Source organism: Aethalodelphis obliquidens, unplaced genomic scaffold (genome assembly GCF_003676395.1).
Source record: "Aethalodelphis obliquidens isolate GAN/ISIS:26980383/991018 unplaced genomic scaffold, ASM367639v1 scaffold15, whole genome shotgun sequence".
NCBI lineage: Eukaryota > Metazoa > Chordata > Mammalia > Artiodactyla > Delphinidae > Aethalodelphis > Aethalodelphis obliquidens.
This window is the reverse complement of record NW_020837959.1, coordinates 9,450,213-9,470,516: the sequence shown is the minus strand read 5'-3', so window position 1 is coordinate 9,470,516 and position 20,304 is coordinate 9,450,213. Positions and strand designations below refer to the sequence as shown.

General features: G+C 41.1%; 1 protein-coding gene across 1 annotated transcript in view; it reads left to right on the top strand.

Moving 5' to 3' along the window:
• Positions 1 to 12,575: 12,575 nt before the first annotated feature.
• Positions 12,576 to 20,304, top strand: part of ITGBL1 (integrin subunit beta like 1) — a 218,976-nt gene continuing 211,247 nt past the window's right edge. The window contains exons 1-2 of the mRNA XM_027115884.1: positions 12,576 to 12,910; positions 13,837 to 14,054. Coding sequence (XP_026971685.1) covers positions 12,813 to 12,910; positions 13,837 to 14,054 — 316 coding nt within the window. The 5' untranslated portion in view covers positions 12,576 to 12,812. The remainder of the gene's footprint in view (positions 12,911 to 13,836; positions 14,055 to 20,304) is intronic.

The following is a 20,304-nucleotide window of genomic DNA, read 5'->3' as shown; positions in this document are numbered from 1 at the left end:
TGTACGTGTGGTCTTGTCTTACTGGACACAGTATCTGAGGATGAGGACTAGTTTCACCCTTGAGTATGAAACTGCTAAATCATGAGGGCATCGGTGACGTTGATCTCTTCTAAGCATGTTAACATTTTCTCTTAACATTAAAATATTTCGTTATGTGCATGAGGCTGGATGCCCATTCAAAAAGTGGTCACCTCCAGTCGCTGTAAGGATACCCGGACAGGAAGCTGCACCTGATGTTTCCTGGGACTCCCAGCGGAGCAGGTTTGGGGAAATCTTGGAAATTTGAGCACCCTGCTCAGACCCAGGGGACATTATCCTCTCAGCTGCATTTGTTGAAAAGTTTACTCAGGCGCCGGCATCTTGCTTTGTAGTCAGATATTAAACCCACCAAGAATCCTTGACAGTGATTTAGTGCTTGTGTGTGGTCCTGTCTACACACACAAGCACATAAATACAGGGAGAGAGAAAACTGAATGAAACTTCCTCTAGAAGAGAAATCAGAACCCCAAACCGAAGAACAATTCCCTATTACAAAATTATAGTCCAAGAGATGGGAGTAAAATCACATACACACATTTTTAAAATAAAATCTCTAGTTCTGCATATTTAATTAACTTATCATTTAAAAAAAAAACCCTTGCACAATCTATTCACATTGGGCCAGTGTTAGCACTTTTTATTATTTAGAGGAAATTTTAAAATAATTAGCATTTCATGAAATACAGAACCATGTGGAATATATTTTTCTGAAGATTTTAGAAAGACCAACTATATAAAAAGCTAAGTTTTAAACAAATGAAACCATATGGAAATATTCTTCACAACACAAAATGGACACACAATCGACACACAATCATTTCGAGGCCAAGGAGATGAGAATGCAGAAGTTATATATAGACAATTCCTTCAAAGAGTTATGCTGTAAACATTTGGAGAGAAATGGTGTGGGAGCTGAAAGAGGAAGCGGAGAAAAGACAATCATTATTCTTTTAAAGATGGGAGACATAACAATACATTTTTGCTAATGCAGTGGATAGGGAAAACTTGGTGATGCATGAAGATGATAAGTAAAGCATGTCCCTGAGTAGAAGAGAGGGTTGAACTTCACTAGACAAAGGACGGCTGGCCTGACCAAGAAGCACAGATGATTCATACATTCATTCATATTAACAGGAGAGAACGTAGAGTGTCAGGTCCTAAATGCAGGGAGGTGGGGAATTGGATGGCATGAGCTTGTGGAAATTATCTTCTAATTGATTTTATTTTTTATTTCAGTGAAAGAGGAAGAAACTCATCAAGTGAGGGCAAGGATTGAGGAAGGATGTGTTGGAGGTTTGAGGGAAAAATAAGTTGGGAAATTGTCAACTAGGACAGTGGGGGAGTGGCTACACTAGGGAACATGATTACTGGTAATCTTAAGGACCCATTTGAAATTATTGATTATGAATTTATTATAAGAAATGCATATTTTTTCCTAGCCTTGTTTAGTTGCATGAGTGAAGGTAATGCCTATGAAATCTGGTTTTCTCCGGGTTGTAGTTTATCCTGGCAAATAATACAATATCTTCAAGCCCAGTATCATAGTAGCAAGGCTTCTTGTGGAAGTTCATTGGTTTCACATCACATTATTCCTGCAGGTATTGCACCTGTTTGGGCCCAAAATTTTTAAAAAAAATAGAATTTAAGAAGATAACGTCAAGAGCACAAGTAATCAAGGGAAATTTCTAAAAGGTATGAGAAATATATTCACCTGATGTATTATTCTACATTAATATTTTCCAGTGGATAAGTTGGTCTTGTTTCCATACTGTCTTTTATGGTAATTCTTTATAAACACGTCTACTTATTTAAAGGCCCTTAAACTTAACCTTATAAGCCTTTGCCTCCCTATTTTACTTTGTCTAATACTTTTTTTACCCAGTAAGGTTCTCAATCAATATTTGTTTAACGAATTAACTAAATACCAATTAGTTCACAAATTTAATTGTCCAAGATTAAACACTTTGTATGAATAATTTTCCCTTTGATGCAAAAGGTATTTTTAGTGAGGCTGTCAAATATTTTTATATTAGGAACAGAAAATTTTCCATTCCCTTACCAGAAAGCAATCTCAAAACACAGCTGTAATAATGTCTAATTACTAAACTGCCAGGGAACTGAAGCTTCCTACTTTAGTGTGAAAATAAAATAGAGGATGATGTTGAATAAGTATGCCCTCATTAATTTTTGAAACATCCTCACATTGTAAGACTGGAAAAAACCTGCAGAGGCCATTAGATTCAGAATCTACATCTAGGCAGGATGATAACTAAATTATACAAAAAATATTGTTGCCTCTCTTTTATCAGAACCTTCAGTGAAAAAACTTATAAAATTGTTTTAGCTATAAATTTTCACAACACTATATAACAAAAGAAAAAGTATAGATATGATCTGGCTGTTGTGTTTATATAACATTAAGCCATTGAAGTAATGGATCTTTTTAACTAAAATTGCAGACTCCAGCAACGATTTTCTTGTTATTAAAATCCTTCCAGTGATCCAAGAGTATATTTGTTTTTCCAAATAGTCACCAGAAATCTTCTTGATTTAAGCCTATTTCCTGCCTTTGTCCCATTATAAGTGGATATAAAATGGTGTCTTATCATGAATTTTATTTTGTATTTGTGTATATGCCTATATGTTATTATTATTATTGTATGAATTTTTTAATTCACAAAGACAATTGCTAAATCTAGCCTAATCTTTTTCTCCAAGTTAAGTAATTAATTACCTCTTGATCAATCATTCTATATTGAACAACAATTATTAGATCACAACTATTAGATCACTACCATCTCCACTGGTCATAAACAGTTGAATAGCAGCAATTGCTTGTGGTTTAAACTAAGATAACCCACATAACATTAGGCGCTACATGTAGTACATGGAAAATATATGATATGGTATCTTAGTTTGAATTTCCCAGAAGCAGACACTGGGATGAATATGTGTGTACAATTAATTTTAAAAGAAGTGCTCCCAGGGTAGATCAAAGTGGAAGCAGGAGAGAAGGAGGAAAAAGAAGCGATTTGAGGCATAAGACTCACAGAGAGTAGGATTTAACATGATTATGTAAAGGAATGCTGAATTATAACTTATGCCTCAGAGATGTCTAAACCTAGGAAATTTGCTGGGCTTTCACCCAACAGTCATTGGGTGACTAATGACTGTTAGTTAATGGCTTCAGGAGGGTAAGTGGGGAAGGGAAGAGGAGAAGGTAAGGCAATAAAAATGAACATCCAGGCACTTCTGACTCTCTGCACTTATCGACAAAGTGGTCCCAACAGTCTGAGAGCAGTGCCCTGAAGATCTGTGGGTGCCGGTCTTTGAAAGTGTACCAAAGGGGCACCACTTATACCAACAGAATCTGAGAAACTGAGGGGAACTGGGCAGGGCACCAACAACGTCTGCCACCTATGGTAGATGCCTTCAAGGCGCTGAGAAACTACAACCAACATATATAAGGCAGTTATAGTACAATGCAAGAATTAGTTAAATAGCTGTCACTTATAAGTCCAACGTTAGCTGAGACTGTCAAGATTATCCACATGGGCTGCAGAAGACTGAATAGACTTGTGAAAGGCATTGAATTAAAGTCAGCCTGGAAGATTTAATTGCATGGAGGGAAAGAGAGGACATTTTAAGTGGATGAAAAAGCAAAATTTTGCAGATTGGGAAGCAAATGTTGAGAAGGAATTAGGAATACAGAAGGTCTGGGGGGAGTAACACCTGGGGAAGGGAAATAGAGGAAGCAAGATTGGGGAGGGGGAACCATCAGAATGCTATGCCAACCTGACATTGCCCCATGCCAGCCCCATGGGCAGCTCTTGCACAGTGATTGTTCCATAGTGACACCACATTGAGCGGAAATGGCTGGACTCTCACACCACTGCCTTATCTAGCCAGTGATGGGTCATCCTGAGAAGAGTCATGACCTTGACTGGAAAGCTGATGTAGTCTCTAGAAGGACAATTTATTTCACTTGTGCTTTCCCTTTGATTTATAGAATAGAGAGATATGATAAAATATATAGGGCTTCCCTGGTGGCGCAGTGGTTGAGAGTCCACCTGCCGATGCAGGGCACACGGGTTCGTGCCCCGGTCCGGGAAGATCCCACATGCCGCGGAGCGGCTGGGCCGGTGAGCCATGGCCGCTGGGCCTGTGCGTCCGGAGCAAAAATTCACATTAAAAAAAAAAAATAATATATATATATATATATATATATATGTCTAAAAGATCTCTTTCAATCAGTATAAAATAAAACATCTAACTGATAAGAACACATCTCAGTTTAGTTGGCCACATTTTCTCTTTCTCAGTGGTGCATAAAATAATAATGAATCTTATATTTGATGAAATATAGCATGGAAAATGGTTGACACATCATAGGTTCTCAATGAAAGTGAATGGACTTGATTTTTCAGTTATTTGTAAAGTCACCAATCTTAAAGAACTTAGATATTTAAGGGACTTCCCTGGTGGTCCAGTGGTTAAGACTCCGCACTCCCAAGGCACAGGGCGCAGGTTCAGTCCCTGGTCAGGGAACTAAGATCCTGCATGCTGCATGGTGGAGTCAAAAAAAAAAAAAAAAAAAAAAAAAAAGAACTTAGGTATTTAAGTCATTGCAATAATGCTTTGGAAGAATGAACACAATGAGAAGTAAAAACTAATCATGTAATTAATATCTTTTAAATATATTTGTAGTTTTATCATTAACTGAAAGACATAGATGCCATCTCTCTTTCTAAACACGCTTATATCCAATCAGTTGTAAATAGTCCTAGGAAGAGAGTTAATTTAAAATATGACAATTACAAAACAATGAACTCAATTTTCCCATTGCTTTAAATATCCTTTCAACACATCAGGACAATATTAAAGATATTTAGGTTTTCAAGAACTGTTAAAAGTGAAGATTCATTTTAATCTACAATGCCAAAGCAACTGATTTAGGTGCAAAATTAACTAAAAGAATGAGTTGTTTGACCATTTCAACCAGAGCTTGAAAGACAAGTAAAATTTAGGGTGTTGCCGAGGTCAAGAGGAAAGCAGAAGGTGAAAAGGAGAAGAAATTGAGTGAGTTACTCAAAGACCAGATAATGAGCTGCTGTCTCTTCCACAACTGGCTTTATCATCCCAGTTCTTACTCAGCTACTCAGTTATTCTTTTTGGTTACTGACCTCATTTAATCCCTCTCCTTTTTCCTAAAGCAATTTAATTCATATCCCATTTACAGTAATTTATCTAGATTGATTACCAGGCTTCTATCAAATAAAATTTCTGGAAAACTGAATTTCTTCATTGTTTATGAAAATAAAAAGGTTTGCTGACAATTTTCATCACAATAAGAAAATGTTTGCAAGCTGCCTAGTCAAACATATTACATCAAAGTCCACATAATATTTTTATAGCTATAATTTCAGTTTATAAGTTGCATATTATTGTGGGAAAATATTCATCTCTGATCTGAGCTTTTATACACTTATTATTATTATTATCAATGTCTATCAATTATTATTATGCTTATCAATGTCTCAGAAAACACACTCAGGGCCCCTGACTCAGGGGCTGCCAAGCATCTCTCTTCACCTAGATAATGTGCCTTTAGTCTGCTTACTTTTTTTCTGATTTATGTTGAATGGATCCTTCTCCTGTTGGAATAATATTGAAAATAATGGAAACAGTCGTATAAATATAAGTTTTAAAACAGGGTAGTGTATGATGTACACTGCACAAAAACCGTGAGTAGTTATGATGAAGAGAAAGCTGAGGGGCTAAGTCACTGACCAGCCTGCATAGTGAGAAAGGCACCAACCAGCACAGAGTTCACATAAAAATACATATAAATGAAATATATTTTTAAATTCTTTTTAACTAGCTACATAAATGTCCATTACCAGAAGACTAAATACAACTTTCTATCATTTCCACCTCTAATAGATGTGCATATGTAAGTGAATATATATATTTGTTTACATTCACTTACATATATTTATATACATATATATATACACGTATGTATATATATATATCTATTTCATATTCCCCCTTTATTATTGGAAGACTTTGGACAAATATACAAAGAAAATCTAATCACAGAAATTTAGAATTGGGGAAAACCAACGTTCTCTTCACCCACGCCATTTGGGAACCTGAAATTCAACAGGTTAAGGAACCCAGCCAAGATCAGGCAGCTAGTGGATGGCAGAGCCAGCATCAGAAACCCTTCTCTGAACAAACAGTTCAGTGTTCTCTCCACTTGTGGGCTCCTGATTTTATCTTCCCGGTTGTTATTAACTGATTAACCGTTGAGCATGACTTTAAGAATTCAGTCTATTAGTCAGGGTGAAATAATAGTGAAGTGATAAATCTTTTTCCCCTGAAGTCAGTGAAAAACATCTCTATATTTTTTTCCCAAAATTTCCCTTCCGCGTCAACCAGAACTGTAAAAATATTCAGAAGACTGAAAGATTATTTCTTATCCCAGAAGTGCCTAATATTTCCAGGTGTTTTTACTACGTGGGAGGAAAAAAAATGTTTCTGGTTCTGCAGTAATGCCTGGAAAAGATGTTAACTAGACACCTTTTTATTCCACAACTCTGGCCCAGCTGAAAAGTTATTTTTGTTGGAAATTGAAACTTATTTTTATTGCTGCCCCAGAATATTTAGCCTTCCTGAAAGCTTTGATGTATCTTTTACTATTTGAAAACCTGGACATTTCTTTTTAGCTGCAAATATTATCCAAGTGAGTTTTGAGTGAAATTGTGATTTTTTTTTACTTCAAACTTGACTCTAAGTGATTGAACAATTAGTGTGGCACATGTATGGAGAGATCAGTAAGAGCTGTTGATTACCTGACTCTAGATTAGCTTTCTTGATTTTTTCATGGCAAATACAATTTTCTTGATGATTTTTATATTTTAATTGCCTTAATTTATCTCATAATGGTGTGTTAATTCTTCCCTTCCATTAAACCTGAAAAACCATCCTTTAGATCAAATTGTTGCATCTAATCAAGGTGTATCAAACTTTTAAAAGTCATTCATTCATTCATTCACTTAATCATTCTCTAGGCAAATATTTATTGAGATGCTACTCTGTGCCAGGCACTGGAGTGACAGCCAAGAACAAGGGAGCCAAAGTCCCTGCTTTCATGGAACTTGTATTTAATTGGGGAGAGGTAGATTATACACAGTAGGTGAACAAAGGAAAATCATAATGTTAGATCCTGGGAAGGGTTGCCAAAAAAATAAGACAGAATAAAGGGTGCTTGGTCTGGAGGGCAGCTTTAGACAGAGTGAGGAAGAAGGAAGAAAAGAAGGAAGGAAGCAAGAAAAGAGGGAAGGAAAGAAGGGGGAGAGGAAGGGAAGAAAGAAGGCAGGGAACAGTAAATAAATAAATAAATAAACAAATAAGTAAACCAATAAATACTTCTGAAAAATCTTGCTCAGCCTCACGTCTCACACATCTTGCTGTCTTCAATTTTTGAGACTTTTTCTGCCTTGTCGACGAGAATCACAATGATGGAGCTATCCAGCTCTACAATTTCCATAAGGGAGGTGTGTTAGGATGTCCATACTGTTGCAAGTGGGGATTAGGGTACCATCTTGGATCTGAGGGATCAGCCTCAGGGGAGGCTGTTCCTGAGGCCTAGGGCAATGTCCAGCAAGGGGTGCAGCTGTGAGCCATCAGCGGCTGATACTGCCGTCAGCCAGGGGATGGGTGCATAAGCCCTGGGGAGGGAATCTGGATGGGGCATCCCCCATGGATACCAAACATAAAGTGTCTTCTGTGAAGTGCTAGAGTATTTGAGCTTTGGGGAGCTCAAAGAGCTATTAAATGGGGAGCTATTAAATATTTTTCAACAGGGAGTGAATGTGATGAAAACTGTATGTTAGAAAGACCTCTTAGGGAGTGGGATAAGGAAAGACACAAAACTCTGAGACTGGATGCAGTGAGGCCAGTTTGGAGGCTATGGCAATGGTGTGCAAAATAAAAGTAAAAATAAAGATGTTGAAGCAGGAGGAATCAACATGGTTCAGTGATTTACTGGACAATCCAGGTAAATTGTAGAGAGGAACCAAAAATAATTCTAAGAATAAAGACTATAAGAATTCAGTAAAATGATATAATTAATAAAAATTGGGAATATAGGAAGAGGATCTGGTTTTATTCGGATTCGTGTTGTATCTGCATGATGGTAGGAGGATACTAAAGTTTGCAAATGCCACCTGGCAAATGATCCAGAATCCTCTACATCACCTGCCTCCTTTGTTGACTCCTAGATCTATTATTCATATTGTGCATCATTTCCAATTAATTTATTCATGACAGAAATGTAATATGTATGGAGTATATAATATGTATTGGGTACTGTTTTAGGCCCTGCCAAAAACACGTAAAAGCCCAAGTTTTACCTGGTAAACTAAGATTAATATGGCAACTGATGGGAACCTTCATAACATTCTTGTGAACAAAATGAAGACATGGGCTGATTCCATACAACTCAGGACACTGGTAAGTGGTTAGATTTCATATTCAAAATGTGCTGATAAAGGAATTCTTATTGTCTTGAAGAAAGGTCTCTCCTAAGCTTGGTCCTCAGCCTAATTTTTTTCAACTACCTCATCAGTTATTTGGAGAAAGATACAGAAAGCATGCTCATCATATTTACTTTGGAAAGGGTGAGAGAAATATGAAATCTGTATCCATATTGATTCTGACTGTCTGGATAAAAGAACTGAGCCTAAATAAAATTTAACAAGGATAAATATTGACTTCTATTTGGGGCACCTACACTTGTAACAGCACACGACTGGAGTAATGAGACAGTCAAAAAGGTAATGTGATCTTCAGTTTATTAGCAGAAATATAATATATGAAATAAGAATGGTGAAAGCACCCAGCTGTTTCCAGTTGGTAGAGGTCAAGGTGAGGATGTGACCACCAGTTGACCTGTGAGCCGGACCTCGGAAATCAGAGGCCCCTTCTCTCCTCCTCTGCCCTTGGAATGTACCTTCTGTCCACTTTTCCACAGTGAGAGCCCTTTAGAAGGATGCAGCCTTGAGAGAGCAACGGGTCGTCAAGACCATCTGGACCGTATATGCTCCGTGAAGGCCTCTGCATAAACTTTTAAGATACTGGTGTGCAGGTGCGGAGATCTACTCATTCTGCATCATCCAAGACAAGCCTCATATGTAAGTTCCCTTGCTTATGACACCTGCCCCTTAGCCATCTGGAATGGTCTGCCTTTCTTCGGTCTTTCTCTGCCCTCATGTACAAGGGCCATTTTCCCAAACAGCAGTTCCCCGCACTTTCAACCACACCTACCTTATGGTCTCAGTGGTACCTGCCACGCTTTACAGAAGCATCCACACCAGACAAAGCAAAAACGCTCAGGAAACCAGGCTATTAGAGGCTTGACAGTGTAATACACAAGGGAGAGGTGATGGAAATGGTGATGTGTATCTTGAAAAGGGTAGAATTATTTGGGGAGTATGTGGACAGGTGGTGGGCCTGGGGAACACATATATTAGACATCTTAAAATATTTTAAGCAGCTCATGGCCAGGACATTATTTTAAAAGGCCTCTTAGAGCAGATCTGGAACCAAGGGGTAAAAACTTCAGAGCTGCTCTCAGGAAGGGTGTGTTTCCCTTAGTTTTCATTCTTACCGAGTAGACTCAGTACCTAATCATTTGGCAGGGGTGCTGTACATTGTCAATAAATTTAATTTTGGACTAGATGACCTTTAAAATATCTCTTGAACCCCAGATTCTATGAGTTTGTGACTTGATGACTCAGAACTATATTTAAGGATTAAGATGTTTTCAATCCCTTTGAGCTTGGTTTCAGATACTAGGACACCCCCCAGGCCTTTCCCCCAGAGCTGTCACAGGGTCTTTGGGGCCAGTGAGAAACCCAGGACCTTTCACACAGTAATTGGGTCCTTTCCACATTGGCCCTCAAGAGATGTGTGTCCTCCAGTTTTCTGCAAACTAGGAGAGGGAAGAAAGTAGGTCGTTCCAAGATATTTGGTACTTTGGCAGAAAAAAATTAAACCAAAGTTTGCTAAAAAGTGAAAATGTTAAGTTATTTTCTTTTATCTTGCCAGAATTTGTGTGGATCCTAGACTTTCTACTGAGTTACCAACTAAGCTGCAATATAACTATTTCAACTTTCTGGGAATGTTATTTCTGAGTCGCAGTGATATAATGATCTGAATATTTCAATACTTTCAGTCACCTAGAACATACTATCTCTGCTTCACAGCTGCACGCTGCTCATGATAATATTCCTCATTGCACGGTACACTGTAGGAGATTAAAAGAAATGTTTTAATTCCTGAAAGAAATGTTCAAACACCAGTTCCCTATTCCACAGCGATTCTTTTTTTCCCCTCAGAAAATACGCAAAAAGTAATACATGACTCATTTATTAAAAGTTCCATGTTTTCATTGCAAATTCCTAGTGAGGCTTTGGAATTGATGCTTCCCTTCTATGGTTCCCATATTCTCTGAGTCACCAAGGTTTTTAAATGTTGGCAGGAGAGCCTGTTCTTACGTCCTCATAGAGTTACAACGTGGCCAGGAAGGAACAGGATGCCAGGAGTTGAGCTAGGAGTGAGTGTGGCTACCATCCTTAGATCCAGGCATCCGTGGCCCCAGCCCTGGGCCCCGGGGCTTGCAAAGCTTCCCAAATATGATGTGCAAATAGTGTTCTCAGCAGTATTGTTAAAATGTAGCTGGTGATTCTGTAGGTCTGGGGGTGGGGCTGAGAACTTTAATTTGTAGCAAGTCCCCAGGCGCTGCTGCTGCTGCGGCTCATTCACAGATAATCACACTTAGGAAATGACTGGTTTAGTGACTCCCTCTGTCTCTTCTCCAGACATACCTCCTCCCCTACAGGATGAGTAGCTCACGTGATCCAGGGCACCTGCCAATGAGCATTTGCGGCTCCTTCTAAACCACACTGTGGGTACCCATGACTCCAGAATTCCCTGCCCAGACCACTCTCTGGCCTTTGCACACCTCTCCCCAGTCTGTCCTCCGGATGGCAGATCCCTCCACCAGCGTGTACACGCTTGGGCCCAAGGGTCGACCAAGGGTCAGCCTTTGAAGAAGGCTTAGCTGCCTGGGCTAAGGATGTGCCCCAGGCAGAGCCTCTTCTGGTACAGATGGAGTCTGGTGAAGCAGGAGAAAAAGTGTGGGCTCTGTTCAGACCTCCTTTTTCCTTCTTGGTAAATGTTGGGGGTGGTCTTATATCTGTTCAGGTAAATGACAGGAGAGATCCCATCCTGTCATATGATCCTTGATTTTAAGACCAGGGCCACTGCTTGGATGGTTCTATTTCACGAGGATCCACTGCATCTAAAGGTCTTCTTAGGGCAAAGGGAGAATGTTTCTTCCCTTCCCTAGAACCTTCCGCAACACCTCTCCCAGATGACCGCACAACGGAGGGGACAATGTGGGAGCTTTGAGGGCTCACAGCTTTCAGCTGAACCCCAACTGCCTGTGTGAATTTGAGCAAATTAGTCACTTTGAGCAAGAGGTCATCCTTTGCCCTCAGTTTCTTGATCTTTATAATGGGAATAAGAATGCTACCCCACTCTCTGCCACCTCTTCCCCATTTCCACCCAACTTACTTCTATTCCTCCTTCAACCTTCAGCTCAAATGCCATTTGATTAGATCAGATGCCTGGAGCTAAGCTAGAAGTAACTTTCAACCTTCCTTCCTTTTATATTTGTGATTTTGTTTTATGTCTGCTAGCCCAGTGGATTCCGAGAGCAGGGATCCTCTCTCATTAATTCCCTATCTGGCCCAGAGCCTGGTACCTAACAGATGCTAAACCTGTGTTTGCCTAATGAGTAAACGAATGTGTGGTTATTGTCACAATTGGAGATAAAATATATGAAGTGACTGGCACACAGTATGTGCTTCATAAATGACACTGATGATTCTTCAGTGCCATTGACACAAATCACACATTTTATTTTCTCATACTTGATCCATGGCAGAGAATAGGGTGAACTTGGGACAACTGCAGTTTGAACTGTCCAAGTTAAGAAAAAATGTGGTGTGATAAACTACTGGCCCAAACAACTAGAAGCATGACACCCTCTTTAAAGGATTAAGAAACGAGAGACCCATAATTTAAAACAAAGGATCAAAAGTCCAAAAAAGTGCTATCTATCAATTTTGCTTGCCCCTCACAACTCATACCTCAAAGAGTCAAACAGTGCATCTTTTTGAAAAGCATGTGGTGAAACTAATTCCCTGCGCAAGTGTTCTTGCTGACATCACCAACCTCCCCCTTCCCCTTCCCATCGCAGGGATTATTTTATCTGTCCCTTTAACATCAGCCAGCCCAAATATCCTCTTGTCAAATATTTCTGGGGCCTGCACTTGAAGAAAGAAACGATTTTCTCAAATCTGTGAACAGGAATTTTTCTTTCTTTTTTTTTTATGGCAAAATAAACCATCTGCTTGTACAACTGTTTCTAATTACTTCCCTGCCTAGACTCTCCACTTGAGGGGTTTCGTACCAGCACCCCGCCCAGAGCAGTGCTGCTGACTAAATCCTAGCAGGCAGCTCACCCACACCCTTGCAGCTCCGGGGAGAGCCCCGGACCTGCACGCCTGGGTGTCTGTGGGTCCTTCTGCCCGGCCATCTGCTGGTGGCACCTCTGCCCCCCCGAACCTCCCCGACCCCGGCCCCGTGTGCGCCACCTTGCAGCAGCTCTGCTGGCCTCTGCAGCCGGGAAACTCAGCATGCGTCCCGCAGGCTTCGGGAACTTCTTGCTGCTGGCATCCTCCCTTCTCTTCGTGGGGCTGTCAGCTGTTCCTCAAAGCTTCTCGCCATCTCTGAGGTAAGCCTGATTTGTTTTTCTTTCAGACAGACCTGCCCTGCTTTGCGTGGCAGGACTCAAGCTTCAGGATGGCTGCCCTAAGCCAAGAGCGGTTAGGAAGTTGGACACGGGATAAACTGTTTTCAACCTGTTCCTATTCCTTTCCTTACATCTACACTGTGTATTGCTTTACCCTTGTCCTTTTGCTTTTCCTTTGGAAAAATACAATCATTAAATGAATATATAGTTTCCTCCTATTCCAATACATATCAGGAGGGTTATCTGCCATCCTATGTGTACCTGGGTGTACACACCGCCTATAGGGCAGAGTTATTCCATGGGGTCTGTATTACATTCTGCATTACATTTTAAAAGAGAATTTGGGGCACATCACAATAACCAAACTTTTACATTTTAAAAGTATAGTTCATAAGCATCGCTTATTGCAACTTGAAAATGCATTAGGCACTATGCTATCATAACATGTAAAGCTCTTTCTATATATTCATCTCTTATTTTTCATAAAATAACTGCCCCTGGCCACCAGCTAGCAATGGGACTTTTTAAAGAGAACTGAAAAGTCAGCCAAGGGTCATACTTTGGGTTAATTTGTATTTAAATATGCATGTAAGATTCAGTGGCAAAACGCCAAGAGGCAGGGCCGGATCACCTAGTCCACCTGGAAGACGGTCCTGTTCTCAGGTGGGCAGGTCACCACTTGGACATTTTGGGTCGTGGTCATTTCTTAAGGGATGGCCCGTGGGTGGTATCAGCTTGGTCCCCAGAGAAACGTGGGGTCCCAGAAACGTTGGTCCTATCCATGGGGTTGCACGTCTCCGTTTGGGATCTGGGATCTGGGTGGACCCTGGGAGGCAACGTGGGCCCCAAGCAGAAGGGGCAGTGTCTAGGCTTGACCGTGGCCCTGCTGTGGTTTGTCGCCCCTGCAGAAGCGGCCTGGGCGCCGCGTGCCGGCTCTCCCGGGCCGAGTCGGAGCGCCGGTGCCGGGCGCCCGGGCAGCCCCCAGGGGGCGCTCTGTGCCACGGCCGCGGCCGGTGCGACTGCGGGGTCTGCATCTGTCACGTGAGCGAGCCCGGCGTGTACTTCGGGCCCCTGTGCGAGTGCCATGAGTGGATGTGCGAGACCTACGACGGGAGCACCTGTGCAGGTAAGGGGGTGGCGCTGTCCCCTCCGCTTGGCCCACCGCGCCCGCTGGGGCGCGGACGCACGCGCACCCGGGGCGAGAGGGGTGGGGACGGCCCCTCCTACAGCCCTGGAAGTTATCGCCGCTGGGGAGGCCTTCCTTTTGCTCCCCAATTCTGGAATCATGTCTCTTAACGCTTGTCTCCGCTCTGGGGTCCAAACTTCAGTGGAAATAATACGTGTAAGATTCATTCGCTTAATTATAAATCTCACTTAGCTTCTACTTTTAGTTCCGTATTACGGACCAAATCTCCCAACTGCCTCGTAAATGGAATTATTTCGCTGGGCTCTCCTACTCTAATCACAAATATTAATCATAATATTTGCAGACTGTAAGCCTGTATTTATTTTATTTTAATTGAAGTATAGTTGATTTACAATCTTGTGTTAGTTTCTGGCCTGTATTTTATTTTTACCAAGGAAACACAGGGGGATATTATTTTCCTAAATTCCAGCGGAGCAGATTGTGTCTTTGAACGTGGACTTGCACTCTCATACTTAGCATATAGTTCACAAAGAGAAGCACATATCAGAAAACTGTATCTGAAAAACAAGCAGGGCCCTACTTTCTTGGAAGCGATGGCTTTTGTATTGTTTTAGCGGCTCCAGTTTCTCGGCTGTGGTGCAACTTGGTATTTTGTAAGAGTGGCGTGAAAATACATTCATTTCCCTTGCACATTTTTAAGGAGTGATTTGGATTCTGATACTGGAAAGGGTCAAGCTGTTTCTTCATAGAGAATACCCCTAACCTCTAACCAGTGTCACATAACCGAGCTGTTTGCTTAGGGCCAAAGAACCTCAATCAGGTCATTGTGAATGATCCAGACACTGTCAGTAAAAGGACTACACAGTGCCTTCCCACCAGGGTTTGGCAAATACGTAGGAAAAAAAAAAATCTACTTATTTTACCCACAGTGTAGCTGAGAATGAGAGCCCAACACTAACAGAGAGATCACGAATCAGTTTATAGCAAAATGTTTTTTTTTTTCCTTGGCATCTGGGCCCAGAAGGGGGGGGGGGGGGGGGGGGGGGATACTTAATATGCAGGCTGTTTGGCCATGAAAAAAATATAGTCGTATGAGTAATTTGGAGGGGCACAGGTGCTTCTGAGTGTTTGTTTAGCCTTGAAGACTGCGGCTCAATCCTTCAAACATATTGAATGCCACAACTTATTTTAGCTTTGTCACTCCCACAAGCTGCAGTGTTATTAAGGGCAACCCTTTGGAATGAAAGCTAAGTATTGTCTAATATTTCATTCCAAATTCAACTGCTACCTGGCTTCTCCGGCTTTGATTGCCTCTGGCAAGGCCTCTTCAATATCATGAGTCTGAACACATTTTTCGGGCCTTTTGTATCGCCATTTCATTGGAAAAGTAAGAAGCAAGATGCAGTTTTTCAGCCAGTGAGCTAGTTTTGGTTGCCAGATAAAACTCCCCTTTTGAGGAAGCTGATCGGTTCCCTTTCTGTGAAACTAATGGTATGGTATGTATACTTTTGTTTACCTCCCATGGGAAATGATTCATTGTTTCCTCCTACCATCTTTGTCACTACGTTCCTTCCTCCTTGGTACAAAATGCGGCACTGAGTCATGCATGGTTTTGTTTGCTAGTGTGTGCATTCCCAAAGAAGGTGAAATGTGTCTCTTTATTTAAGGCTGAATGAAATAACTGTGTTCGTTTTCCATCCTCTTCTGACTGTTTCTCACTGACACCTACTCTCCAGGCCTGGTGCAGAATCTGCCCCTGTGAATGTGCTGGCTACATTTGCAAGGGCAGTGAGGACAGCCTTACACACAGCCTATCTGGTGGTCCTGCCAGCTTGCCTGCCTGTTCTGTGCTTCAAGTTTAGCTACTCAATTACGTCTTCAAGAAATAATTCCTATATTATAGCCAGCAAGATAGAAATGTAGCAGGTTGTCTTTTATGTTTTTATGTGCACCTGGGCCTTTACCTCTATGATAAGCCCCTATGGTGATTTCCAGAAATAGAGTAGCTTCCAGAGACTTCCCCCACCTCCGTGAAGAGAACAAAATCAGGCTCTGGGAGTGTCTCGTAGAGTGGTTAAGACTATGGGCTCTGGGGGAGATTTTCCAGGATTCAAATCCCACACTTAACAGCTGTATGAACTTGGGCAGTTACATAAACTTCCTGAGCCTTGATTTCTTCATCTGTAAAATGGGAATAATAAAGTACCTACCTTATGGGATTGTTGTGAGGTTTAACACATGCAAAAGACTTAGAAAAGTGTTTTGCAACAAGTGCTCAATACACATTAATATGCTTATATATGTCTACATAACACATTATTTTGTGATGCACAAAAGGTGAGCTGGGATGGATAGATGGATGGATAGAAAGATAGAGAGATTGATAGATACATAAGCTGGCTTTGTATTTGTTGGTCATTTAATGCAGTGAAAGCAATTTTGTTTTGTTAATGTAGTCTGTGCCTGTTATTGATCCAAAGCTCAAAAGGTCAAGTAAGGATAACTATTTTGGCCCAGCCTCAGAGCAGCTGTAGGAGATGCACCATGCCCTTTTAAAGTCAAGTACATTGGGATCCTTACACTGTGAATCATAAGAGACATACTTATTTTAGTTGCGCTGGTTGAGAGTGATGACGTTTACACTATCACAGGTGGTCTGTTTCTCCGAGTCTCCACTGGCTCCTGGCACATGAATCTTCCTTGGACTTCGGTAGCGTAAAGGTCTGGCCCAGCGATTGTTCCTGTGGGTGTGATTATCTAATGAGGAGTACACTCATTTTGGTTCTCATTTCTTTGAGGACAGTCAAATGTTTGGATGCATAAAACAAACTTTCAGTTAGTACTTCAAGGCATCCTGGATAACCCTCTGAATACCTGTGATTACACTTAAATAAAATATAGGTTTCTTAAACATCTTTTAAAATCACTTTTGAAATATATCACTTAAAAGAGTTTCAGGGGCGTCCCAGGTGGTGCAGTGGTTGGGAGTCCGCCTGCCGATGCAGGGGACACGGGTTCGTGCTCCGGTCCGGGAAGATCCCACATGCCACGGAGCGGCTAGGCCCGTGAGCCATGGCCGCTGAGCCTGCGCGTCCGGAGCCTGTGCTCCGCAATGGGAGAGGCCACAACAGTGAGAGGCCCGCGTACCGCAAAAAAAAAAAAAAAAAAGAGTTTCAGTTTTAGGAACTTGGAAGAGCTAATTGAATCCAATTTAGCAAATACTATGAAGTGCTGTATGTTTGCTAGACTCTCTGTTTGCTGTTAAAGGTGCTATAAAAGATGACGAATATATTACAGCTTCCCACTGAGTGGGAAGGTTCAGAGAAATACCAAATGCCTATAAAGCAATGCAGACTATGAGTTTCTACAGATTTCTATGAGGGTTCCATTAAGGTAGGAATTAAATATTGTGGTTAAAAGTTCTCTAGAAAAAAGTAGCATTGGACATAAATCTTTAGGTATAAGGAGGTTTTTAATCCAAGAGGTAGACTTTTGGAATTCTGAGTGAAGAAAAATTCAAGGAATGGTTTAGAAGCAGAAATGCACGTGGGTGTGTTTGGAGAAGAGTGAGGGGTTCTGGGTTTGGCTTTGCTGGATCTTAGGGCTGTGGGGAAAGTGGTAGAAGATATATTGAGAGTTATAGTTGGACATGGGGTAGAGAGCTTTGGACCTGTGCTCAGGTAAGTGAATGTGAAACTTGTGCTCAGGTAAGTAGCGTATAGGAGCCATGAAGCAGTTTGAACATGGGAGTGATAGATGATTAATGCTTTGATTCTTGAAAAGTAATATGGTGTCTGGGGGCCCAGCAGGTTGGGGTAGACACTTGATGGGGAGGAACTCAGGTTAGATGCTATTTAAATTATAGTCCTGGGAGAGAGAATAAGAATTATGAGGCATTTTAAAGACTTTTGGAAGGTAGAATCAGCATGCTTTAGTACCCAAGGATGAGTATGATGGTGTCAGTGAGCAGGCCTGTGGCAGAAGTGAGAAGAACCAGATAACTCCTAATCAATGGTGAAAAGTCCCTATTAAATTAAAAACACTTATTTTTATCTGGAATTGCTGTAAAATGAAGAATTATTCCTAGAAGAATGAGTCTGGACTTTATGGTACTTCTGGGGTTGGATAGGAATCTTGTCTGAATTGTTAACTTGGGTTAACTTGTTTCTGTCCGTCACCCTGAGAGTCATTTGATTTTTCTGAAACTTCGTTTCTTTTGCTGGAATGTCTTTATGGAGGTAAAGAACTTTACATTCTGCATGGTATTATTCAGAAGAAATTTTAATATTTATGTATAAATATATTTAATATAATTTATGCATTTATGCATTTATTCAGATTATAAAGATCCTTGTAAGCATTGATTTATATATGTAAACACGCATGGTATGAAAATAATTAAGATATGTGGAAATGCACCTAATATGCAAATATTAGTAACTTTTTTCTTGCAGATATTTCTGACTTCTACACTGTTAAATAAATAGTATAAGAATTGTATATAATTACTCATGAGAATTGGACTTTCTGGCTCTTTATAGTCTTTCCTAGGACTGTTTGACCTGCTTTTTCATCACAGTTGCATTTTTCTTAGATTGTTGAATAATTGTCTCCAAGACTACTTTGTGGAATCACCCTTTGGTTTTGCCTTTCTTTGTCAGCTTCCATTTTTCACCTTCTCTTCCTTCCTTCATACCTTGTCCTGTCCTACTTGCCCGTTCCTTTACCTCTGCCTGGGCCCCCTGGTATTTACCACCCTTTACTTCTTTTCAATATGCCCTCTGCCCCTTCACTGAGCACCAAGCACATAAGAGCATTCACTGCTCTTTAGCGCTCTCTCCAGTAAACGAGTGTGTTGAACAGACAGGCTCCAGTTTCTTGGTTGCCTCTTTGCTTGTGTTTTCATCCTGGCCTTCACATGTCTTGAGGTTTTGGAGAACACATTCAAGGAGCCCGCACCACTAGCTTCCCCATGTCATGCAAGCTTCTTTTCTGAGCTCTAGCCTCTTAGGTTCATCCATTTTGGATAAATGCATCTTGTCTTACCCCAAGGGACACATAAAAATAAAAGGTTTTCATTCTCAAAGAAAGTGCCAGACCTGCACATGACTTTCTCTCAACTGTCTGGCTTTATTTGGACCGCACTCTGCAGCTCTACTGTAGACACCGAAATACCTTGGCCTTGGACCAGATCATCTGCACACCTTGATAATCCAGAAGAGCGTATTTATAACATCATAGTGTTGAGATCAAATAGTGTCAATGTGACAAGTTCAGCAGTTATCTTTTAAGTAAAATTTCACCAGAAGGAGAATGGAACATATGGGAACAAATTTATTTGTGATACAGATTTTAAATTTGTAGAGCGTAAACCGCCACTGTAGGGTTCTCAAAGACTTTCAGCATGTTTTGAGACTTGATGCTAAAGCTGCCATCCCATGCTTCTTGGTATCAGAACCCACCCCCCCGCCAAAAGCTGCCCAGCTCCCTGGGCCTCAGACACAGATTTTTAAGTCTGATCTGGTGCCTCGTGATGCTCAGGGCCTGGAGGTGGAGGACCATTGCCATAGGAGCAGAGATCCCTGATTTGGTCCTTTGACGAATTCCCTGTCTGAGGAGTTATAACGTGAGACCAAACATTTTCCTAAGTTCCATATCCTGCCTGCCGTTGTGTTAGTTTTCTGTCACTGCTATAACATTGCCACTCATCTTTTGACTTCAACAACACAAATGTCTTTTCTTATACTTTTGTAGGTCAGAAGTCCGACGTGGGTCTCCCAGGGCTTAAGGTGTTGGCAAGCTCTGTTCCTTTCTGGAGACTCTTGGAGAGAATTCATTTCCTGGTCATTCGACATTAAGAGAATTTAGTTTCATGAGGTTGTAGGACCAAGGTCCCTATTTCCTTGCTGGCTGGCAACTTAGAGTGTCCCTTATCTCCCAAAAGCCTCTCTTGGGTCCTTGCATACCCATCTGCATCTCAGAACGAACAGCAGGTGTCAGATCCTTCTCATGATGCCGCCTTCTAAGCGTCTTGCATTGGCACATCCCTCTTTCACCACAGCCTAGAAAAGTGCTTTACTTTTTTTTTTTTTAACATCTTTATTGGAGTATAATTGCTTTACAATGGTGTGTTAGTTTTAGCTGTATAACAAAGTGACTCAGCTATACATATACATATATCCCCATATCCCTCGCTCTTGCGTCTCTCTCCCACCCTCCCTATCCCACC